Source organism: Patiria miniata, unplaced genomic scaffold (assembly GCF_015706575.1).
Source record: "Patiria miniata isolate m_02_andy unplaced genomic scaffold, ASM1570657v1 HiC_scaffold_20, whole genome shotgun sequence".
Lineage (NCBI taxonomy): Eukaryota > Metazoa > Echinodermata > Asteroidea > Valvatida > Asterinidae > Patiria > Patiria miniata.
Window position 1 is genome coordinate 33,020,231 of NW_024037059.1, and position 26,962 is coordinate 33,047,192.

Here is a 26,962-nt window from a genome sequence, read left to right on the forward strand (position 1 = left end):
TAAAAGAATTTTGAAGTATGAATTTTGAGGCATTTAGTACTAGTGTCTATGTGAATTTATTTGCAGGGTTTGTATCTTTAAGATTCTGACTACTCAGGGGAAGGGCGCCGCTCACGGCAGGTATGTAAAAAAAAATCACCAAAAAAACCCCCAAAACCCCAAACTTTCTAAAAAACCCCACAAAACATTGCACACACAAAAAAAACCGTTCCAAGAAAACAACAAAACTTTCCAAAAAAAACCCCAACATACATACGGAAGCGTAGAAGGGCCAAAAGAAATTAAGAAAAGTTAGTTCCTATCTCGCCGCGGCGAATTACTATCTCGCCGCGGCAAATTATTATCTCGCCGCCGCGAATTACTATCTCGCCGCGACGAGTTACCATTTCGCTGCGGCGAGTTACTATCTCGCTCAATGACTTACTATCTCGCCGCGGCGACTTACTATTTTGCATCGGCGAGCGTCAGGCACGACGAATAGCGATACTCCTTGGGTCCTATGGAACGCCAAAGAGGCATTTAATGTGATCAACGAATCGGCGATGCACTTTATCGATAGGCAGTGGGGTTTTGCAATCGATGATTGACTTTCACAATCGGTGATGGATTTTTGCGAGTGGTGATGGAATTTTTGCGATCTTTGTTCAACATTGGCAAAACTAACACCCTAATCACCCATACAGGGCTGGATTCTATAATAACTCCGATAGTACGTCCGATAAATGAAATAATTTATGTAATAATAAAGTTGTCCTTTCTTGTTTGTTAAGAATAAATTAAGAAAGAAAACGAAGTTCAGTGGGCGGCAACAGGTGATTTTATAATTGCATCTCTCAGAGGGCAGAAAAGTAATTACTGTAATGTTCCGCCTTGCGATTGTTACGACCGATTTTGAATGAAACAAGCTCAAATTACCGTTACACAGACATTTCGATGCTCGCGGGCTAAAATCTTTTAACATCAATTTCTCCCGTTTTGAAGGCCGTATCTCAGAGACACTTTTGGAGTTTCTTTCCCTATCATGATCCTACTATTCAGTATTTTTCATTACAATAGAAAAATAGGCTTTGAGTTCGTCATTTTGCAATATGTTTAAGCGTCACGAATATTAATAAGGTTCTATCCATATGGAATGCAGTTACAAAGTTTACGACTCCCTCCTTCACGAGTTCTCTACCAATACAATATTAACTTTTTTGGTTGGTTCCCATTGGTCTATACAGAGGCCCACGCGAAGTCACGCAGAGTCACGCTAATTAATATGCTAATAACGCGCATGTCATATATACGTCAACAATGCGGCAAAACCGGCCACTGACCATGCTTTTTTTTGCTCGGCAAAATCCGAGCTTGACCTCGGTGATAGGAGAAGTAACACAAGCGTCTGCAACATATTAAGCTTAAATTCGGAATATTATAAGTGTTCAACTACTCGTGAATTAACAACTTGTGAGGATTCCTAGAAAAAAAGATTGGGGAATTACCTTTAGAACGATTTTCCCACGTGCGCCTTTTAGGTCAGCTTAATCGGTGACCAGTATTGACGTTTCTGCATCGTGAAAGTTCATCAACGATTGCAAAGTTCATCACCAATCGCGAAAATCCATGACCGATTGCGATATTTCAACACCGATTTCAAAAGTCTATCACGCCCCGCCCCATAAAAAGTTCGCACGCCCAGTCGCCCCCTCCCACTGAAAATTTGGCATCCGTAGAAAAATACCTCAATATGAGTTACCATGACTACCTGGAAGAATATAGGCCTAAGCCAATTTTTTTCCGGCGATTTTCTGCGATTTTTTTCGCGAGTGGCTGTTTATTATGGTCCCTTGGAAATTGAATATTGGTAGTCAGTTATCCCGCGAGCGCGAGTGGAACACGGATTAATGTAGTGCATCTATAGTGGCCCGGCCGAGTGGTATGTGGGACACTAGACTAGGGCGGGTATCGGGCGGATATCCGGTGAAGGAACCCTGTCTCACGGCCTTTCAGCTCGGAGTTTGGGGCGCCCCTCCATTGTAACCTCAAGCCCCCCCCCCCCCCCACTCCAAGTCCCCTAGCATGAAAACCCTGGCTACGCCGATGCCTCTTTGGCGTTCCATAGGACCCGGAGGGATCGCCATTGTTGTGCCCGACGCTCACCGATACAAAATAGTAACTCGCCGCGGCGAGATAGCGACTCGCCGCGGCGAGATAGCGACTCGCCGCGGCGAGATAGCGACTCGCCGCGGCGAGAAAGCGACTCGCCGCGGCGAGATAGCAACTCGCCGCGGCGAGATAGGAGCTCTTTTTTTCTTAATTTCTTTTGGCCCTTCTACGCTTCCGTAGAATTGGCCAATGACGCGCTCAAATTTGATCGTGATTATTTATGAGGTGTAGTAATAATTTCTACCGTACCGACGTCAGTACTGTAATGCGTTCGAGACGCTCTCGTGTCTGACGCCTTAAAGGAAGACTGCCCGATTTGGACAATTTTCAGACCTGCTGGTGATTTATTCACCATTATTAAACGACTCATATTGGACCTTATGAGAGCCAAACGGGAAGTATTACGAATGCCCGGGCAAGTTAGTTTTTGAGGGGTAAAAATGGGTAATTGGGCAATTTGTATTAAAATGCTGTAATATTGCAGGGTCTAAAAATATAGGCTACAAATGAATTTTCAATTATTGTAAGGGTAAACATGAAGCATTGCAGTGATAAAGTTACTTTTGTGACAGTACCTCGCAGTTTGCTGGCCGGCCTTTGTAAAGAACGTCAAAATTCCCTAAAGTTGCCCCAAAAGGCCAAATCACATGATGGCCTGTTACCGTGGCAACGGGCCTGATATGGATTTAAAAAGTGTATTTTGGTTACTTACTCCCCAACTCCTTTCATTCCACAAAATCGGTTAAAAAAAAATTCTATTTCGACCTCTGACATTAATATGAATTATTTACACGAAATACTCTGTATAATTTTTAACAACATCCCTGATATTATAATTAGCCTTAATAGGATGAAGTCTGTAATTACATTGTACAAAATCAATTTACTGATTTAGAAAAATGAGGAAAAGTGCCCGCAACTCATTGTTGGAACCTTTATTTACACTGAAATATATTGGCAGTGGATATTTTGCCGGAGACGGCAAACCTTTAGTAAACGTTAGCTTGCCGGATATGCACTGAACATGCGCAGTTACTGTTTTTTTTGTACTTAAAATTTTCCGATGACAAATTTTAGCCTGGCTCCATGCCAATATTATCGTTGTAACTTCGTATTCACAAGATGGGAATCCGACCTTTTTATAATTTCGGGCTTTATTTCCCTTTAAAAAAAATCCTCCAGAGCCGCAAATCTGAAAAAGAAAATGTAATACTCTGCAATAAAATGTTTGAGACATGTTAAATTAATAAAAGATAAATATTCTTATTTAATTGGGGATGGGGGAAAAACCTTAGAAATGCGGCGGAGATCGGGAACGAACCCGGCGGCCCTCTGTTGGCAAAAGGGTGTATCTCAACATTTTGACTTTTTGAGATTTTTTTCACTTTCGGGGTAATTGAGGGCGCTCTTTTCAGCTGTCAAAGTATTATTTCAATGCTACGCACCAATTCAAAGTTAGAAAGGGCTATCTGGATAGATTTTCTGAAAGTTTGTCCCACTTTCTCTGGCAAAAGGGTGTATTTTCGAGATAACCCCTTATACTGAACACTTATTGCCGGTAAAAGGGGGTATATACCTCTTACATTGCTTTGCCAGACAGCATAAAGATACTCCCATTTGCCAGATTAGTATTGCATAATTTAACAAAGTAAATATATATACACCCTTTTGCCTGCAAAATGTTGTAGGAATGAACAATGTAAAGTGACATACCCCCTTTTACCAGAATAGTGTCACAGAAATGAACAACGTACAGTGACATACATCCTTTTGCCGAATTAGCACTTTTATCTTTGCTTACGTTGTATAGCAGTCATAGAGAAGTAACATTTAAAACTGCTATTATAGAAAAACTCCTTCCTCAAAACTATCAAAAACTCCAGCAGATTTAATTGATAAGGTCAGCTATCTCACACTACAAAAATATCAGCAAATATGGAACTGTCCGTGTATTGTGAGATTTTGAATGTTCAAAGCCGTTTTGCTCAAAAGTTGATTTTCAGAGTTACACCCTTTTGCCAGCAAAGGGCCGCCGGGTCATCCCGCTCATAATAGCCGTTGCTTATCCACTACACCAAATGTGCTACACATCATTGGCTTTTGCTGTATTTTTCAGAAATGAACTATTTTAGGGGTTAGTATAATAGATCAAATATTGTTACACTGACATGTTTGAAGTTTTGTGTTTAAAAATGCTGGAAAAAACCAAGAAAAACAAAAATGTTCTAGTAGTCTGGTTCCTTGACTCCACTAAAGATAAAATTGATCAAGTTACAGATGCCGGAAAATTGTAAGTAAAGGGAACCAGTCTAGCTGGCCTGCACCCGTTCATGAACATGTAACCAATAGCAAACACAATTTGGACTGAAAAAAGTGTAAAGTTGGAGCAGTAGTTGAAAAATAGTTAGGTTTTTCCAACGGTGGTCGGCAGACTACCGTTGGAAATGTACACAAAAATACCATTTTCTTGAAAATGACTTCACACCAGGTGCCATAATTATACGGGATGCTTTAGACTGTCATTTACCAACATCCTAGTAAGGTTTTTCGTAAAAACTAGTAGCTTTATTTTTCGATGTTTGCAAATGCTGTATATTCCCTTTAATGGGAATTTAATACATCTTATAATTCAGCCCTATCTTAAAGAGTACAGCGCCCTCTGTTGATATGGATTGCCGCCGGCAAACCTTTAGGGATGCAACCCTGCAAATAAATTCCCATAGACACTAGTGCTAAATGCCCATACTTCAAAACTCTTATTAAAAATACTCAGAACTCTCACAGGTATTCAAGCTGCACAGAAAAATGATGATCAACGTGTCATCTTTCGTTTTCTTTTCATTTTTTTGGTGGGTTGACCATTGACTTTTCGAGATATTCTCACCCAAAGAAGACGACCCCTATTTTCCCCAAAGCGGAAAAGTAGCCATCTTGAAAAACGATCCCTCCACAACATGGCAAAATAGCGCCACTTTCGAGCCCAATAGCATCCAAAATGATCAGAATTGGAAGCCCCAAGTCCGGGCCAGAGGTTCTTTACCATATCTCTTCAATTCCCCAATTTTATGGCGCTCAGAACTCTCTAATATAGACTATTTTGAGAATATAACTGTTATATCATGAGCTCGGCGGATGGATTTTGGCCTATTTACCGGTGTGCACCCTTGGTAAACGTTAGCTTGCCGGCATTACCTCCGGCAAAATATCCACTATATCAAATATATTTTATTTTTTACAGTTTATACCCCCTTTCACACTTTAAACTCGCCTCACTCCTTGGCCATCGTTTGTAGACTTTGACCCGCTGTAATACACCGCGGTGTAGTGTGAAATTCGGACTCAATGAAATACAGTCTTATTGGTTGTATTGCGCAAATCTAAATGAAGATTTTTAGAACAGTGACATTACATTACAATATGCGAAAGATCCAGATTACATATAGGAATTTAAATTTTATACGAAACCAGCCCTATATACATTCCCCTTCAAATGCTAAGATCCGCCCCTTCTTTAGCTTGATGTCTTCTCATGTTGGCTCCTCCCATTTTTTTTAGTGCTATGCTTCTCTGACTAACTTTTAATATTTAACATTTCAAACGTTCGACCTCACCCAAACGGGCTCTAGAATTTGAGGAGGAAAATACACGTATATGAGGATTGAAGAATTCGTCCTTCGAATTTCATTCTCCGAACTTCCCGCGAAAATGTGAAGTTCATAAGTTTAGTCACTTCTAATGAAAAACAACAATGAGCGACTTCAATATTGAGCACTGTTTGATTTTTTTATTCAGCATTTAGTAAACGAATGGTTGTGTCAGTCTCGCTTTGGTTTCGTGCAAATTACGCCCTCAGCGGTAAAACTTAAATTCCAGAACTCTACGCTGCCATAGGTCTTTCAACGGCATATAAGAGACGTTTTGCAAGTCTACTCTTTGGGCAGTGAACTGTTAGTGCATTGTATTTACAACCACGCATGGCTGAACACGCGACAAAGGAGAGGGTGTAAGCCGCGCCCGTTCGGTACCCACCATGCTCCCGTACTATACGCTGTCCTGTTATGAGTCATGCAGATGTACTACGGATAAATGTACATGTAGGTCTATGGGAACCATTTCCACCCACATCCACCCATCAAGATTGCCATTAACAAGGTTAACCATTAATCGAGAATATTGAGATGCTATTCTGATGTAGGCTTGATCCTTCTCAGTACATTTTGTATCGGCATTGGAATAGTTCATCACGGGAGACGATTTGTCGAAAAGATACGAGTTAAAGCTAGCAGAGGACCGCCATGACAGCTCACAGTGGGACCTATTTTCTGACACTTTTCCTCCTCATGTCAACATCTCCGGAAGTTCTGTCATCGCCAGTCGGTATGTACATTTCAAACGTATATTATAAGATTTACCCTACATTTCCCCCGTATTCCATTAATACAATATCAAAAGCAATCCTGCATGAGTTTTAGCCATTGTATTCTGTATAGACTTATATTAAATTTGTAATTCACGTTTTAAATTTGCATGCCCATGTACGACGGTAGTCGATCAGATTGACGTTTCCATCCCCATCTCATGGGTTTAGTTTAAGAATAACTTTGGATGATGATTGTTACAACGAGATAGTGATTTCCAATCTATGAATACATTTAAAACTACACTCACTGTATAATTCCATTTGCGACAGGTCTGAATAAATTCCGGTGAAATAAATAACTCCATTTGCAAAGTCTAGTTTTCATTGAATTTGTTTTAAAAATGTGGTACAATGCACCTCTCATTTTAGACATGTAGCCACCCTAGGCCTATTTGTTGTTTCCTTGGTAAATACCATTGCCGAAACCTCTTAACATTTCTTCAAGTTACTCCTTGCCTAGTTCCAACGCCAAAATGATTACAAATAAAAGGAACACAACTGAAAAAACCCCCCAAAATAAACCCCAATTTGTTTTGTTTTAGTTGCCATATACACCAAAAAGTAAGCCATAGTGCCTTTTTTTGGTCAAATGCTACAATGTTATGCGATGCTAAATATTTTTAATTAATAACAAGATTTGATATATTGCTATAATAAAAATGTAAATACACATGCAAGGGCGGATCCAGAACACAATTTTTTTGGGGGGCCAAAACATTTTTTGGTCCCCCCAAAAAGTGGGTCAAAAAAATTACGGCGTGGGGTTCGGGGCCCGCTTAAGGGCCCCGAAAATTTTTTGGATTCTAGATGCTCTGTGGTGCGATCTGAGGCAATTTCTGACCACTTTAACCAATGTTTTTTTTGAGGAATAGATGGTGGTGTACTCATTGCCTGCCTTTATTGCGATGTCAAAAAGTGGGTCAAAAAATTACGGCGTGGGGTTCGGGGCCCGCTTAAGGGCCCCGAAATTTTTTTGGATTCTAGATGCTCTGTGGTGCGATCTGAGGCAATTTCTGACCACTTTAACCAATTTTTTTTTTTGAGGGAAAGATGGTGGTGTACTCATTGCCTGCCGTTATTGCGATGTCACATAAAAAAAAAAAATTGATTTCGTTTTTTTTGGGGGGGGCCATGGCCCCCTTTGGCCCCCCCTGGATCCGCCCTTGTACACATGTATAACATGACATTTTAATGTGATATTATATTGCGAAGGCATGCCACTTATCTGATTCATGAATCTAATGGGCAATTCCACGGTTTGATGGACATGGCTAAGAAAAAAGTTTTATTTTTTAACCGAGTTTCACATTTTTATTACAGATTATACATTCAAGTATAAGAAATTAACAAAGAAAATCCAATTTTATCAAACATTTTTTGAGAAATCGTGTCGTAAAGTGAAAAACATTTTTATACTACAAAGAAGTCAAAAAATTTGGTAAAGTTTAAACCTTGATTGTTATTAATGCAATAAGAGATATTTCGATCAATACCTTATTTCTAGCATGTATGGGGCAATTCCACGGTAACGGAAGGACGTTTTCACTCATTTAACAAAATTTCAAATGTGTGTATCACAGACACTGTTATTAGTTACAGCACACAAATGTCACAATTGTATTGCTGTAATGCTACCTTCAATTTCCCCACTTTTTGAGGGCATAAATACCTCTTGTTCATGAATTATGAAAATTAATGAGGTCGGTAACGGAAGGACGGTAAAACGGACAAGGGTTTTTCAACTTGTTTTGCGTAAACTCTGTGAATTTTATGGGACAATTTTATTTAAAAGGTAGGAAATGGAATCCCTGAAGCTTTAACTATACTGTACCACCTTCATTTGAATTTAAGTGTTTCGGTAATATAATTACAACGTCTTAAAGGGGCACTAGGTCCTGAAATCCCCGAAAAATTTATGTTTTGGATTGTTTACTTAGCCTATTTCAAACATCTGGTTGAAAGGAAACCAACCTAATGTCTTACCGTTCCTGAGAAAAGACGAAAAAAAACCGCTTGTTTACATCGGACATGACGGAGTACGAATACGTTTTTCGTGTCGTTCTCAGTGTACGCTATACACGTTGTGTGTATCGGGAACAGCGCGCGGTGACTAAACACTAATGCAAAAAAATGTGGTTTTTTTCAACGTCCGCAAAAGGCGAACACTTTACGCGTACGAATGAAATCACAACTAGCATCCAAACAGCTCGAATTTATGGGGTCGCAAAAGTGTACCCCGAAATTCGTTCTCGCATGCATAATACAGGAATAACACAGAAACGCCCAGTTTTGTAAGGATAGTTGTGTGGATGGTTATATCCTACTTTTAAATGTTATTTCCGATTATCATCATCTCGTTCAAAGCGCGTTTTGTAGCCCAATTTTTCATGACCTTTAATTAACGGTTTTTACTTTTTTCACAAAAGATACCTAAACCAAAATTCTAAACTAAAACAAGAATACTCGCACTACAGAAACAAACCCACTCAAGTCATAATACAGCACAGATATTGACTGATGGTTTTCTCTCCAATATAGGGGAATTTTGATTTACATGTAATTCGAACTACACAATTTTCTGAACGCATTGAAAGTTGCTTAAAATGTTTTAATGTAAATATATTTCATCAGAATTATGTTATTCATCACTCATATTTTTTAATCAGACACAATTTGTACCATGAAATATGCAGTAGTTCAGTTTTACGTTCGCCCCGAAGAGATAATCTCGTTTTCCCTAATAACCAGAAATGAAAGTACCGTTTTATGAATTCCGTATATCAACCATGAAGCCATGGCCGATGTATTAACATAATAAAGGAAAGAATTTTAGGTATGGAGTGGAGTTTTGTAATGCATCAGTGGATACCTATTGAAAAAAAATGTAATAACAACGGCCAAATACATCACGTTCGTGACGTATGACAGAACCTGAACTGGGGAGGCGCTATGCATTGAAGGATATGATATAATTCATGTTCGGAATATTGAATAAGACAGCTATCAATCCACTATATGAAATGTAAGGACGGCCATGTCCACTCCCCTTAGATGTGTGCGCCACTTTATCAAGAACAGTCAAGGGAACGGCTTAGAAATTTATAGAGCGAAAATCTGTCCTTTGTCTTATGCCCCTGATATAACTTTTAAATGTAATCATCTTTCCATATATTAATTTTACATGAGATTCTAGGTATTGATGACGGTTATCGCTTGATAGTCCAAAGGTTTGATAGTCCACACGTTCGATAGTCCAAAGGATCGTTTAATTCAAAGGTTCATTAGTCCGAGGGTTCGATAATCCGAAGTGTTCATTAGTCCAGATATAGAGTGATGTTAGATAATCCGAAGGTTCGATAGTCCGAATAGACGATAAAGTTCGATAGTTGAATCGACAATGAGGTTCATTAGTCCGTGAATTGGGCAAAAAATAGGCTAAGGCTTGCTTCATGTGGGGAACTTGAATAAGTTCAAAGGAATCCCCAAATTGACGTGTAAGAAATCTTTAAACATTGACGTATTACAAACAACCATAATCTCTTGGTTTTTTTTGGGGGGGGATGGTGTCTTCGAACTTGTTCAATCCATTAAAGCCGGAGTCCATCATTTGCAGCTATCCAAAAAAGTAACTGGCGTAAATAGTTTTGAAAAACGTACTGGTTGAAAGATAGTAAGGTGACTAAACTCCCTGTGAAATTATTCTTGCTGGCAAGCTCTCATTTTGAAGAAATCAACGAAAGAAGGCATTTCCAACGGTGTGTCTTAAGAAGCACCGTAGGAATAAATAATTAGTGTTCTTTCATCAAAACGAAAACAAAGCACATAGGGATGTGTGTGAATTGTTTTTCGTTTTGCTGAAAGAACGCAAACCTTTTTTGTGATCCGTGGACAGAACTTTAAAACGGGGGTTGTGTTTAAAATTCCGTAACTTGAAAAGGACATGAGTGATTTGAATGACTCTTGTATACTAAAATAAAGCTTATGAATTCGGCTTTCATATCCTAGATTTTGAAAGTGCTACATGCAGAGCTTCACTTAAAACAATAGTCCCGACATTTGGTTTCGTATTTTTTTACTTACCTTGTACACACAGGCACTCAAATTTAAATGAAGATTGAAACATTATTCACTGATTGCAACATTATTTTATCGTCAGACATTTTGTGTGTGTATGACAAATGAATAAGTCTTTTTCTGCAATGAGAATGGTGAGATTTGTCTTTTATCCCTTGCAAGATTTCGTTCATTCAAGGGGTAAGGGAACCTCCAGGGTATTTATCAATGCGTATGGGTAAATGATCAGTGATGGACATTAGAAATACTTTGTGTTGTTTCTATTGAATAGGAATATCCTGTGAAGGAGTAGGCCCTATGCCACGTGAAATGTTCACAGTTACTACAGTATTCGATAACACGTACAGCCGACTGTATTTTAAAAAAATATAGGTTTTCCCGGACAATTTCGGAAAACGTGTACACGAATTTGTAAAAGAAGCATTCGTTTTCGTGCGAAATAGAATGAACGTTCCAAATCTCTGTTTCTATTTAACAAATGATAATTCTTTTTCCGTGAAAGTGCATTCAGTCGTGAAAAATCAGCTTACGATTCCCCGAATGTGCACTGCATTTAGTGTATTGACATTTCATTTTAGCGCGAAATCGAAGGCACATCTGCAATCCTGTTTTCCTTTTAATTTATCATCAATCTTTTTCGCTAAATGTGCAGCCGATTTCCATAGCAGTGTTATTTAACGTATGCCTGGTCAAGCATTGGAATTCATTTATGTGTTAAAGTAACATTTGAGGAATGGTTGATTAAATGATTGAATTTTTGAATAGTCAAAAAGTCCCCATGCAGATCCCATGTAACATGACACGTGATGTGTCCCTTTACCGTCTCAATGATATGGCTACAAGATTATTTTGAGTAATTTCATATTGGTCATATTATATATCATTTACACAATTTATTTGCCTACATTTCACATAGGCGTGTATATAAGAACAAACACATTAATGATCAATAAGGCATGCATTGATTAATTAATGAATCATTAATTAATGAATCAAACTTGTATCATGATTTGTATAGGCCTGTATAATTTATTTAAATTGAATGCAGAAAATGCGAATTTAAATTGTAACAAATAAAAAAGAATGTTCAATTCAGCCTGTGTCACTATAGACGATCGATTTTCTGCGAATTGGATTGCACATTCGTAATAATTGGCAACGCATACGTCAAACCGAAAGCCTAATCACGTATTTGTAATCCCTTAAATGAAACGTTATGTACATTCATTCATTTGATTGATGCAAAATGAAATCGAATGCTAGTTACTGCGAAAATGAAACCAGGATGTACGTCGTTCTCAAACTCGGCGCCAAATTGAATTTATGTTTTACAAATTCAAACGCACATTTTCCGAAATTGTCCGGGAAAACCTATATTTAATGAAGCAAGCCACATATTTTATTGATATTTCTCAGTCACTGTCTTTTTGACACAATGTTAGTTGGGTCCAAAACATAAGTTCCGTGACCATTCTCTGGCTAGGATGGTTTGACGATGGATTTGACTTCTATGGACCATTTATAAAGAAATTAGCCCCCCGGTCCCTCCCAAAAATCCCGGCATTTTTCGCAAGGGGGCCAAATCCAAGATGGCCGCCGGCGCCATCTTGAAAAATTAACTTTTGAACCAGAGCACTTAGAATCATGTATGAAGACACTTTTTCAGGTAAGTCGACCATGAGGATTCCGATTCCGACATCTGTTTGACGCTATGGCATCATTTTGACCCAGAAATCTAAGATAACCCCCATTTAATAGAGCAAAAACATAAATTTCAAACGGGAGAACCTAGAATCATGAATGAACACAGTATTTTGGCAAAATCGTTGCGCTGATGCAATTTAAGAAGGTCCTGGAGAGGAGAAGCACATTTAGGTAGCTGATCCCCATGCCCAGCTTGTAGTAAGAGTCAATAAGCTCCTTGCTGTAAGTCATCCCGAGAAGGGTGACGGTGGCATTTCTGGCAGATGTGGTTGGTAGCTTTATGACAAACTGTGTGATGAGAGAGGTGAGAGGGGGAGTGCTCGGGGACAGATCTACCCCCTCTTCCCACGCAAAGCAGATTGCAAGCAGAACTCCTTCTCCTCCTGCTCTAGCTTCTTGACCCTCGGTGCCTACGGAACGAGTTTGATTATTCATTCCTATGCCAATCAGCCACATTGTGCACCAGTTGCTATCTGCTATGCTGACACCGATGGAGGACAGTGCTGCTTCGACATAAGAACCACCCTCCCCCCACAGACGCGTCACAGTCTAGGTCGCTCTGTCTCCTTCGAGGATGGGAGTGGAAGGCAATCTTGCCCTCGCATGAATAGGGTGACTTGACCCTGGATGTTGGGAAGCCATACACACAGAGAAGGTTTATCCTGTCATCTCCGAGGAGGCTCTAAAGTGCCCTTAGCTTATGTTCCTCAAAGATAACTGTTCTGATGTGGTCAAAGAAGATCGTTTGATCCTCATGGAGAAAGGCATAGTGCATTCGTGAGAGTTTGTCATCTTCACTTATATTCTGATAGCTACGCACATAATTTCAAACGACATTTGAGGGTGATATCTGATCTCAAGCGCATAGGGGTGATCATAATGCAGGATCGATCAGACAGTCGATTTTGTCTTGCAGGCTCTGATCTTCCATGGTTAATGTGTGTCTCTTGAAATCTGGCCATGCGTGATCATACGAAATCAGGATTGGCTTTGATTCTGGGTGCTTTGCTTAATTCATGTTACAGCTCCATTAACATTTTGTTTTATGATGCATTGCCCCCCCCCCCCCAGACTCGATTGCAGCTCCTTGGCAGCTGAAGCCGCAGCTGGGCAACAGAACTAGACAACAGACATAGACAAAGACTGAGATTGGCATTCGTCAACCTCTCTTTTTCTTTTTTTGTAGCTCTGTTTCAAGTTTCTTGTCTAGTTTCTTGGTGTTTCAAAAGGTCAACCTAAATGTATCACAGACACACTGTCCGACAGGACATTTATTGCAATGACAGTTTTGTGGACGTCTCAAAACTTGTTCTGACCGCTCCATTACAGGGCCTTTTTCTTGATTTTCCCACATCTCAATTGAGGTAATGGGATCGGTGGCCTTGTCGCAAAGCCTACCACACTGGAGGACACATGGAACAGTGGACATTGTCGTAAGCTATGTGTTCTCAATTCACATCACAAACCAGGGAAACCACAGCATCATTACAGTGCGTGTACTAATCCGAGGAAACAATAACAATAAGAAGTAGCAGAAGTGTTTGTGATATAAAATATATAAAAAGCGAATAATTTGGTCCCAACATATATGCAGTGTGATGATTATGATGATTGCCGTAGTCAGTGGGGACAAAACCTGAAAATGAATTGTGCTTTGTTAAAACAAGACCGAACTTCATTGTGCTAATCATTTTTAAAACCAGCTGATATGGCCCTCGATCCCATTCGGACCTCACTCCTTAATAACCATTGACCATCATGTCTGGCTGCGGGTTCTCGCTCCATTTATGCTGGATGGGTCCAGGACCTTCTTAAATTGCATCAGCGCAACGATTTTGCCAAAATACTGTGTTCATTCATGATTCTAGGTGCTCCCGTTTGAAATTTATGTTTTTGCTCTATCGAATGGGGATCATCTTGGATTTCTGGGTCAAAATGATGCCATAGCGTCAAACTGATGTCGGAGTCGGAATCCTCATGGTCGACTTACCTGAAAAAGTGTCTTCATACATGATTCTAAGTGCTCTGGTTCAAAAGTTAATTTTTCAAGATGGCGCCGGCGGCCATCTTGGATTTGGCCCCCTAGCGAAAAATGCCGGGATTTTTGGGAGGGACCGGGGGGCTAATTTCTTTATAAATGGTCCATAGAAGTCAAATCCATCGTCAAACCATCCTAGCCAGAGAATGGTCACGGAACTTATGTTTTGGATGCCAAATTGCCAATGTCAAAACCTTTTTTGTGAAACTAAAATTTAATGCGAACCATAAATTAAACAAAAAAGCGGGTTTTTTGACAGAGGGTGATGTGAGGCTTGAGGGAGCTGACAACACCGCCCTCCAGGGACGGGTAGAGATTTATCACGATGGTGCCTGGCTCTCCGTCTGCGATGCATCCTGGGACACGAGGAAAGGCGATGTCGTCTGCAGACAACTCGGTTCGTATTTTCTCGCAAAAGTACCTTGAATTGCAAGTATGCAGAATGCAATTGCGCTTATCCATAGCGGTTGTATGTGGCACATAGGCGTAGACAGGGGGGGGGGGGGGGGGGGGAAGGGGGATGTACCCCCCCAATATTTTGTAAAGATTGCCTTTTTCCATTCAAATGCCCTTTTCCAACGGGATTACCCCCCCCCCTAATAATTTGTAAAGAGTGCACTTTTTTACTAACTGCCCTTTTTTTCTGAACAAGTGCCATTTTCCAAAAAGGGTGCCATTTTATGAATTTAGCACATGTATCGCCCTGAAAAGCACCATATATTGGCCCTTTGTGTGCATAATTGTCGGTTTTTGAACAGCGCCCCCATCGACAGATGGAACCTGCCCCCCCCCCCCTCCCGCTTTTTGATTTTACGGAGGCAAAGTGTCTCGAGAAAAAAACCTGTCTACATTTCACGACGGATGTGCAAGTGCCCTTTTCAAAAAATTTTACCCCCCAATAAAAATGACCCTGCTACGCCCCTGTCGTAAAGTGGAAAAATTATACCCGCACTAAACCATAGATCAACATTTACAGTATAATCTGGAATTTATTTAACATTATGTTTATTGACACTGTCTCTTTTCGTTAGTTTTTATATTTTTTATATTTTTTTTTTGGGGGGGGGAAACATTGTAAGATCTCTTGAGAGTTGATACAGGCTTCATTCCTGTAAAAAAAAAAATCTACTTGACTTTGAGGATTAGCCTGGTTCCCAGACCAAAAGATTCTGACTATTCCTGATGAATCTTTGCCAAATGTATTTCGCCGACAATCTCGGATAGCGCGCGGGTATTTCTGGGTATAAAATAGGGTTTTATTTAAATATCTTGCTTATCAAAAAAATTAATGACTAAATTGATAATTAATATTTATAAATTGCATCAAGAAAACTAAAAATTCAATGACGATTATGTGCATCAATTATGCACTAAAATCGTGCGAGGGGCGAGCTTTGCTACTTAGGCCTATTTGAATCTGGCGATGGTCTCCATTTTGGCTTCGCCTGCTAAGATGATATTTGGGTCCTTATAACTTGTAAGATTACAGGTCAACATTCGTCAATGTTTTTTTACATAATTATCAAACTGTATGACATATGATGCAGGTAATGTTTTTGAAAAATTTGATCGGAACATTAAAAGTTATAAGTGATAAAGCGAGGAGGTCGCCTGACCTACAATTTAGACGTCTGGGCGTCGGGGAAAATTGTCGGGTCAGGGAACCAGACTATTTGAGGATGTCATTTCATTTGAAGGATTTTCTGGAGGCGCAATGTCGACGGACAGGAGCGCCCTCTTTGGTCAGGGGAGGGCAGGTTCCTGGCTGACTGACGTCACGTGTACAGGCAGCGAGGACAGCCTTTTAGAATGTACGGGTTTGACTTACGGAGTGGGCACGTGCTCCCATGTCAACGATGCTGGAGTCAGATGTGCCTGTAAGTGGATTACTAAACCAACGCAAAGCTACCTCTCATTTTCCTTACTTTAGATGTGACTGCCTGTTACTTTATTAGTCTTATTGATATTTGCTTTTGATTGCCTATACCATCATTTTTTGAACGTCTCACATTGTTGACTGTTAAGCTTGTCGTGCATTTGCTTTTGTCTGAAATAGAATTAGATTTCCTCTAAATACTGCTGTCCAAAATACATTTAAAACAATTCACCGCTTGAAATGACAACATATTCAGGATCTTAAAAAATGAGATATATCATGGGAAACATTCAAAGGCTTTCGAGCTCTTTTGTCTATACATTGTAAACCTAGCACGATATGGGACGGAGGGGTACCTGTACCCCCCAATCTCCCTATACCGTTTGCAAACCCTAGACTTTTGTTACCTAACACCCCCCCCCCCCCCCATATCTCAAAATAATTCCTGAGATTCTGGTAACACGATGACCAACACAAAAGAGGGCCAGGAGCGACCTCCGTCCCATTCGTGCCACAAATGTTTGTATAGCTGTGTTACAAAAATGGAATCATCACGGTACATTTGCACATTCAAAGGCCTTCGAGTTCTTTTGTATAACTGTTGGTTTACGTTTCGTTCATGTTAGATGTACAAGAGGATTAGCCAGGTATAATTAAAAAACCGATATCCAAAAAAATACGTCAAATATGGCAAACAAAAATATTATTGCTGTCTAAAAGATTTCAAAAGACTGTAGATTCTTGACTCTTTCCCCTGATCTTAGACCCTATGTACCAAGGTTGCTACTCGTCTTCTGCCACGGGTCCCCTAACGTCTTTCTCCACCGAAAGTGACGCTATAGACATCGCGTTATGCTTGGACATATGTCGCAATGGAGGACATACGTTCGCTGGCATGGCAAAGGGCAGGCGATGCTCTTGTGGTAATTCTTTATCAGGTGGCGGCAGGCAAGGCAACTCTGGATGCAATATGGCCTGCGCTGGAGACATGGACGAAATATGTGGTGGCAGTGCAACAGCATCCATATATAGAAGTGAGTTCTTTATTCCAAACACCGAATGCGTTTGTACTGGGAACGTTTCCGATCGGCACGTTCTTTGTTCCTTATCTTATAAGTGGTATCAAGTCGCATGTAAAGTAGTGTCATGGATTTACATTCTTCCTAAACTTCTTGGTTGCGGTTTGAAGGATCCAAGAAGAATAAGGATAATGAACAATCCCGTTGCTAATCATAACCTTAACCTTGGAGTTTATGCCCACTTAACTGTACATGCGCTGATTTAACAACAACATTACCAAAAGATTGTCATTGAAGTTGACATTTCGTTTCTTTTACTTTTTATATAGCGGAAAACAGCTACAGTGACGGTGTAAACGGTGGATATGAAACCTCTCCCAATTTTCCAAAGCCTTACACAAGTGGCGACAGCTTTGATAACACGATCGCGATACCAGCCGCTTTCAACTACGCTGTGGTTTCTTTCTCGTACTTTAAACTCGCAACTGGGGACAGCGTGAGGCTGCAGGCGGCTGGTGCCACGGTTGGCACTTATGGCAGCAGCGATGCCGTACGGGATACCTGGATTTCAATGTCTGCATCCACCAGCTTCGATGTGTCTTTTGCAGTTGGAGGCAGTTCCCCGGGAGATACAGGATTTGCCTTGTTGTACAGATGTAAGTCCACTGTACTCAATGTAGATAATTTACAGTATAAAATTCAACAAAATTGTGTGCATTTTGATCGGCACGTTTTCAATTTCATGCAGTTTTGGATTAAAGTAGGGTTTTCTTTAGGTATTATTACTTTCAATTTTTTTTGCACACAATTTTCGCTCTTATCATTCAAGTTCATTTCAGTCATTCTGTTCCGTTAATAGGCGTTCAAGATTATCAAGTTAAATGTTTGCAATATGTGCATTTTGGGCCATAAGGTCAAGGGTCAAGGTCACAGTGGCTAAAACAATAGAAATTTTGTCAGCGCGATAACTTGAGAAATACTTTACATATGAACTTCAAATTTGGTTTGTGGATTGTCCTTGGCAATCCTAAGAAGCCTATTGCATTTGGGACCGAAAGGTCAAGGGTCAAGGTCACAGTGACTAAAACAAAAGAAATTTTGTCAGCGCGATAACTTGAGAAATACTTTACATGTGAACTTCAAATTTGGTTTGCGGATCGTTCTTGGTAATCCAAATAGGCCTATCGCATTTTGGGTCGAAAGGTCAAGGGTCAAGGTCACAGTGGCTAAAACAATAGAAATCTTGTATTTATTCTGAGATCATAGGGATTAGGGATTAATTCATATAAAACCTACAGAAGACACTAATGCTGTCAATGAACGTTCCATGTAACCAAGGTACATGTAAGTTGATGTTAGAAGAGTGGTGTTATGTCATGGGAACAGTCACGGTTGCGGGGCATTTGTGTTTGTAAACACACCTGACTTGTTTCTTTTAGGGGTGATCATGTTTCTTTCTTTTTTGTCAAATGTCTTTATTAAAATTTGGTCCTTTTTGCATCATTAATGCTTTCAAATTAGAAGACAGTGCCTCGAAGCCTGGAGTGTCTGCTAATTGTAGTTAGAGGGCGCTCTCTCTATTCTTCCTTCAACCAGCCTGTAATGAAACGTGGCCGCTATTTTTATTTTAACAACACATTGACAAAGATTTGTTTTTATCTCAACAACTATGAATTATGACCTTCTCAATGAAATACCTATTTCTCAATGAAATATCTAATGTCATACTATTACTTGTATGTAGAAAAATACAAAAAGATTTCAAAACAGTCCTAAAGCACACACACAAATTAATGCACACAACCAGTGTTTGCCTATGGATGATATAAGCCTTTGTTAGCGTCACACTTTATTGACATGTGTGCTTTCTTATGGGAGCCTGGACTTGGTGGGGACGACGGTTTCGTAGCCCCATAGGCGCTCTAAGTAAACAAAGTGTGACGTCATCAGTACAGAGGCTTATTGAATCCTGATGTGTTGAATTCGACTGAATATAGCGACAATTTTAATAATTGAACTTTACTGTCGACAGAATGCCCACCAATGAAATTGAATTACTAACATGATTGAATGTTCGTAAAAGGCAGCATTGAATTTCTAATCAAATCTAATTGACCGAGTATTAATTTGAACGTGTTATTGTTGGAATAGGCCGATCAATCTAAGTTATAAGAAAGCTATCGTAATAAATTTGGGAAATCGGTTCTGCTAGAAAGTAAGTCATTCTGTTTGACTTGTATAGATGTGGCATTCATGATCCTGCAGAATCTCGAGAAATAGGTAAATAGGCACAATCTATTGTAAGAAATTAAGTGGTGGTTGTTTTCTTCTGAAAATTTGCTTTTGTCATATCATGAAGAATAAACGTGAGGTCAGTCCTGATACATTTTTTTCACGAGAGGTTTAGGTGACAGTTATGGTTACATTATTATTTATTTGCAGTTGGAAAATTATGCTTTCCTGCCGACTTGCCGTCCAACGTGCCATATGGCTCATACAATAGCCAAGCTCAAAGGTATTATTACGGTGAAGAGGTTGATGTGACCTGCCAAGCCGGGTACCAGCGGGACAAAGAGGCCTTCGTTTGTCAGCTGGACGGGACGTGGTCCCAGGCACCCGCCTGCTTACGTGAGTAGCCTGGAGTTCATTTTTCATCTTGACTCTAAAGAGGCAGGCAGTGAAAGGCATTCGAGTTCTGATCACGAAATCAAAACAAACGCAATACGATGACCTTAATATACATACAGGGTTTATGAAATGTGTAATGATGGTCCGCGTATATGATATTTTTTTCTACCTTTGAAACTGTCGTAGCGATTCCAACGACCCTACCTCCGACAGCACCATCAAACAGCACACAGTCAACGACCGTCGTTCCAGGGACAACGGCCAGCGAAACGCCCTCTGGAGACTCTGCCACAACTGCACCCGGGCCCGTTGTTCCACCAATCAGTACCGCTCTAAGTAAAGCCTCGTTTCCATTCTGTTTTTACTATTGTATTTATTTGTCAAACTTTTAATAGCTATTCGTGTCCTTTAGATAATACTGCAAACTAACTTGATTGCGTTTGAAGATTTATATAGATACATGTATATATTTGACGTTATACAAATAATGAATGTTTGTGAGTGCAATGGTTAGAATAATTTCATGAGGTGACAGATGGAGTATTCATTCTTTCACCGAATGAAATTATTCTTTCCATTGCACAAATGTGAAACATTCATGTTTTATAAAACACCTGAATAAAGCCTTGTCATCTGATTGGTTGACTTGTGAACTGGTACTTGCATCAAAGTTCTACTTTTTCAGATGGCAATAACTGGTGGTTCACTTCCAAATCCGATTAACTCAAAACTGTTGGGAACGACAAGTTGGGAACATAGCCAGCATATTCAATTTATCTCGGTTTAAAACTATTCCACAACCCAGTTCACAACTTTCATAGCCAATTTAGGCCTATGTATTTTAAAAACAAAACTGTTCTGGACAAGTTTAGAACTACCATATTCAAATGCATCCAATCGTTTGGCAGCATGGCAGCATATCTTATTTGCTTCTTGTGTTGGCAGCGTCAGCGTTACCTAGAGTTTTGATATTTCTGTTAGGAGAACAAACAGACATTTTCGCGTATCGTCCGCCAATTTGCCATTCTGTGAATCAGATTTTTGTTACAGCGCAACCGTGCAATGGAACTTATATTCAGCTTGTAATAGAACTTCTATTTTTGTGGTGCGGCCGCGCCGTGCGTTGGGACGAATAATTCAATGACTGGTGATCAACGATCCACCAATCAGGGATTTATTCAGGTGTTGTATAAATGGGACTGTTTCACTGTTTTCACAGCAACGACAGATGCCCAACCTTGCACCGTGCCAGAGGTCGCTAACGGTCAGGTGGACTCCCTGAATCGTGTCCGGGTGCTAGAGGGCGACATGATCACCCTGACATGCGACGACTCCTACGTGCCCGAAAACGACTACAATGCAACGTGCCTGGCCAGCGGCGAGTTCGACGTGGCCTTATCATGCACGCCTACAGGGGCCCTACCGCCATGGCTTATAGCAAGTGAGATGTACACTTTTGCTTTTGTTAGGAGAGTTGTTTGAACATTCATTCGTACTGGGAATTGGTTTGTCTTTCAATAGTAAAAGAGGGGAAAACCCGAGAAAGAAACGAAAGTTAGAATCAAAAACCAAAAATAGCCAGTTTTCCATGCATAGAAAGGGTTTTCTTATGCGTGAAAGATATGAGAACACCAGAATCCAAACTTCGAATGTTCTTTTCTCTGGCATCTTTTATGCCTACAGAATTCATGGAAACAGTCTAAGCTTCGAGTACTTTGGAATTTCTACCACGTTTTGAAAAAGAGAACTTTGAAAGTATGCTTAGTAATTTATGAAACACTTGCATTCAAGTCAGTTGCCGTGTCACGCGTAGCTGCTCTATTTTCTCGTCCACGCAAAATGACAGCAACGCGAGGCCAGCGAACGATGGCCGTAAAAAGGGCTTCAGAAAATTCGCACTTTTCATGGCAAACCACAACCGATCCAAACAAACAAAGTCGTTTTAGGTAGTTAAAGACCTACTTCATACATCCATCAAGGTATTTTTTTTCTCAAAAAAAAAGAAGGATTTTGACGATATTGTTTCACGGACAAATCGACTAAAAATTAGGCCATGAAAGTTCCGTTTTTTTCGAGAACGACGAAAGTCTCCCAAATGTTGAGATAATCAAAGGAAAGAATGAACCTTCATCTACAAAAAATCTCGTGAACGTGATGTTAATATTTTAAGAATTCGATGTACACCTAATGTTTCAACAACTTCCATTTTTCACAACGCGAAAAGATCGTCGCCATTGTAAAGCATAGAGCGAGGAACCCAAACACGGTGTGACCTTGTGACCCATACGCCCACTGATTGGTCGAGCACGAGTATGGCCTGCTTGATATTAAGAAGTCATTCATTGCACGTTCGCACGTGCTATTCACAATGTTTTCAGGCCAACGTACGTCGGCGTACTTTACGTTCGTTTACACGCATCATGAAATCTCGCAAAAGTCTTCATTTTTCAACCGGCGATTTGGACCAAACATTAGAAGTCTCCTGCACGTGTTTCTCATGAAAATGAGGCGTATACTTTCCTCTATTTACTGAGCCTTGCCGTTTCTTTGGGCCTTTTTAAAGAATCGAATGTACACCTAAAAACTGTCTGCCCTCGCTTTTCTTGATAAAAAATATGATTTTGTTTGACAGGCCGTAACAACACTTTATATTTGTCAAAAGCAGTTATTTTGGGTATCAAATAAAGCACACGATTTCAACTTTTCACTTATTTAGCCATCTTGGCCAAACAATGCATGTATTCAGGAACTTTTTGTGTTTTTCTGTAGTCTCGAATAAATCTCGTAAAATCTCGCGTACGCTTTTGGGCCATGCGTGCTTGACCTCGGGACAAGAAACTGAGGTCAAACAGGGCTGTGTGCGTGACACGGCCACTGACTGCATTCCAGCGATCTCCACAAGGAAGTGAATCTATTATTTGCCAAACTGTTACTTTTGTTTCCCACAGTTATTGTCGTGGCAGCTGTTTTGGCCCTTATCGTTGTTGTTCTTATCATTCTACTCATGCTTGTCAGTAACGAGCCCAAACGGAACACCAGGTAAGCATGGCCGTCAATCGGTGGGGTCAACGATTCCACTTTATTAAAGTGGGGATATAATATTTGTTTCCGACTTTTTCTCTGGCCCGGAATAAAAGTATAGGCCTAGAATAATTTTTGATCGAATCTGATTCGTTTACCGTTTCAGCTGAGCTGAACGACATCAGCGCCATCCAAATACGAAGAAACTCTTAAGTATTGATCCAAACATCTTTGCCGAGACCCACATGTTCCACTGCTTCCTGAGTACAATGACCATTATGATCACTCCGAGCTGGCGAGCCAGTGTGGCCGAATTGTTCGTCTCCCGTACAAACTGTGCAGGGAAACATAATATCCTAGAAATGAGGTTCTATAAAAACACAACTTTAGATTACTTCTTGTTCAGAAAGGTGATAGGTTCTTAGAGTTGTTTAGTAAAGAGGTTCTTGATAGATTTTTTGATGACTTTAAACTTGCTTTCTGATATTCTTCACCATAAGGCCTTTCTTTAATATCATGACATTTGTCTGTAGGCCTGGACAAAGACGGACACAACCACGAGATGGGTACAGCGCCCATGCACAACGTGAAAGTCCAGTGGAAGATCGTCTAGTGGCCATTGCACCGTCGGTCCAGCAGAATGCCTCAGCTGCAAGCAGCATAATCTCTGGGAGCGATGACGGCGGCACTGTCAACCAAGGGGCCCAGACAGACGCCGACCCGGCACTTGGAGATATAGGCGACCCTATGGTAGGTGACTCCGACGTGTATCACCCGACCAGGGATTACCCTGGAGCAGGAGCCGGGCGCCGTCCGCCCAGCCTGGTCCCAATGCGTCAGGCGCCTATGTCTCCCCCGCCGCTCTCCGCTACCTCACAACTCCCCCGTCAGAGGTCCATGGACTTCCGCCCGAATCAGGCCGACTTCAGTATGCTGGAGAACGACGAGATGTTAGCAGTACGAGCGCTGGATAACGTGGTGTCCGACTTTGAGAGGGATCAGGCCGCGTACTATCTAGGGCCATCTGGGCCGTCTCCCTATGGAATAGACAGGGGAAGCCGCTACGGTTCTAGACAGGTACAATTCTCGCAGAGGTCCCGTCTGAGCAGCTTCTGGGGCTTGTATTAAGCAATGCCAGCCGAGGCCAAAGATAGGATGTTAATAATGGCATTGTTGGGCTACGAATTCGGTATTGTCATTACCACCAACAAAGATTTTTTCCCTGACGTTTGTCACCTGTAAGTTGTATATTGTACTTCAAAAGAAAAAAAACCCACTTTTTTTTCTATTTTTGGTGTTTGCATTCCTCGCAAAAGCCCTCTGTTGGGTTTCTTTTACACAAAAACATACATGTATCTCCATTGCGAATAGACATGTTCCCGGTCGCTAAAGTTTTGAATTTGTTAAGTAAACGAATCCAACACTGAACAGCGTCTAAATTAGTTTGGTCTCAATCAGACATGAATAACTTTTGTATTGTTAGAAAGATTTTGTCTTTCCGGTATGGAACTAAAACCATGCTAAAACATAGCATGGTCGGTAAATCTTTAAAGTAAATAGCCAGCGCTGCAGCTAGACGACGTTCACCGTTTCGGTAAAGCTGGATGCATAATAGCTGCGTCACAAAACTTTTTTTCAGCTTAAACTTGCAGCTATTCTACGTCCCTGGCTGGCTTATTTTCACAACTGTCATCTGTTAGACCCTTGGCTGTTAGACCCTTGTTAGAGCCTTAGTCCATTCAATTGCACCCTCTTTCGGAATTTCCATGTATCATTTTCTGGGGTCGTCTTTTTAGGCCCTTGTGATTATTTACCGAAATCTCAAAAGTTCTGTAAGTTGAAAATAGATAACGACGACGTTAAACGCTCCTGTTACAAACCTTTGAAGATTACAGTTATCTGTAATATAAGTGAGTATAAAAGTCCAAAACGTTGTCGAAAATGGAAAATGTGCATCGTATACCCCAGTATCAATAAACCGAAATAGTTCATATTTTATACTTCAAAATGCACACGTGCACGCAGCTATAGGATAATATGTACATGTCATTAGGGTTGGTTTGTAGATGAGTCGGCGTTTTGGCCTGTAAATTGTAATATGTATGCCAATAAAATACTGAAATAAGTATCTTTTTTTTAATAACAGAGGAAATTATGTACGCATTTCCCTGTTTTGTTTTAATTGAAAGGTATTAATGTGGGACTGTATGCACATTGTATATAATGTAATGTATTCGGTAAGAGGGTTCAAGTTTATTTGTTGAGAACTGAAAGATGTTCTGTCTCTGCTCCTCAACCAATTAGATTTGTCTTTCCTAACGAGGTTTGCCTTTGAGTGCTCTATTTCAATTTGAAAAATGCAACCGTCTTAAAAAAAGGCTTTTACTTTTGGTTGCTTTTCGCACAATCCGATCCTCCCTGCGAATAAACTGGTTCCTATCCCTTCATTATCTACGGTATAATATCGGCATTATCTAAATTATCTAAGGAGGCAAGAGTCAGTCTATCCTGAGGAAACTGAATTATTTTTGGGCAGCAAAATAATTAGATATTTGAAAAGAACAGTATTCCATAAAAAAGGGAACTTTGGACAGGAATGAGCCTTTTTGGCTTACAAACGAGTTTAAAACGAAATGATAATTTTTGGAAAGATCGTAGAATATAAACATTCACACATTATACCTTGGAAAATAGCGGTTTCCGTGCAATTTCGTGCAGTTAAGGCCCTCAAAAATCGAGCCGTTGAGGCGCTAGTCGTAATTCCAGTCGCACATGTAACATACATAATCTGAAACCCAGCGTGGCACCAGATATTACACAGTGAATTGCCACACGTGAAGTGAATTTCATGCGGCGCCAGTTTGGTGCTATGTTGACAGTTCGATTGCTTTATTCACTGCTTGAAACAATATATAGAAAATGCAAAGTATAGCTATATGTCAGATGTTAACAAACGGTTTCTTCAATATTATCTCCGTAATTTTGTAAACCTTCGAACGAAAGTCACCTTTAATTAAACGAAAACCGATTTGCTCAGCGATGCCTGATTCAAAAGTGAATAACTTTTGCATAATAGAAAGTTAGCAGATTACAAACCATTTTTTGTTCGGGTTGAACTTGAAAACAGCACGGACAGAACATCTTTAATAGGTACAAAGTAATTACTACTGAATTGTATTCTATTTACAAAAAATGATGTGCCGTCAAAATGACGATATCATCAAGTCATCCTGGGCAAGAGGTGTTATCTCCGAAAAGCAGAATCAAAAACTGATTATCAAATCTAGATAATCTGCTTACCTTATTTTTTTGTAATCAAGATGTAAGTAAAATAAAAGTTAAAAAAAAATACCAACTGGAATATTTTATATATGTATTTTATATTGTAATTAAATTTCCAAAACTACGTTAGTGTTCAGTACTGTTTGTGGGTGTATCACTATAAGTGCCAAAACTATTTAGGTATGTAGACCGCCGTTGTATTAAAAAGGCATAAAATATGCAAAAGGGAAAGCAACTTATTAGATCTTGGCTATTAATTTTCGTGTTTGCATGTGTGACGTGATGATCAAATTTCTGAAAAAGGAAATCATGACAATGTTCAGTTCTTGATTTAAAAAAAAATATATTAATGACTTATTTTTTACAATCCACTCGATGCGCTCAAACAACTCTATTTTGTCAAGTCCCAACCGCCAACTGATAATGGAATGTTCTCATGAGGGCAGCAACCCTATATGTGTTGTACCATAGGATCCAGTGGTATAGACCATGTTACATTTGTTTACAAATTGGATGTTGTGGTCACGTGATGCCAACTTTCAGCAAACTGTTCTTTCCTCTGCACTGCATGTTAACAGTGGTGACATAAACTGATTAAAAATAACATGCAAAATATGTTGGGTTGCCTGTCGTTTACCAGTTGGTATGAAGTCACAGGTAATATGGTCTATTCTGCATCGGATTTGTAAATTGGAACGATTTTTACGAATACTGGGCGACATTCCAGTCACACATGTTTTTTTAAAAACTGT

At 40.0% G+C, this 26,962-nt stretch overlaps 1 protein-coding gene across 1 annotated transcript; it reads left to right on the top strand.

The window, feature by feature from the left end:
• Positions 1 to 6,135: 6,135 nt before the first annotated feature.
• Positions 6,136 to 26,449, top strand: LOC119728725. The gene is made up of 10 exons (XM_038201071.1): positions 6,136 to 6,525; positions 14,644 to 14,781; positions 16,082 to 16,261; positions 17,025 to 17,294; positions 17,609 to 17,935; positions 19,722 to 19,907; positions 20,094 to 20,243; positions 21,127 to 21,348; positions 22,856 to 22,946; positions 23,462 to 26,449. The coding sequence occupies exons 1-10, from the start codon at positions 6,444 to 6,446 to the stop codon at positions 24,054 to 24,056; spliced, it is 2,241 nt and encodes a 746-aa protein (XP_038056999.1). The 5' UTR covers positions 6,136 to 6,443; the 3' UTR covers positions 24,057 to 26,449.
• Positions 26,450 to 26,962: the final 513 nt, after the last annotated feature.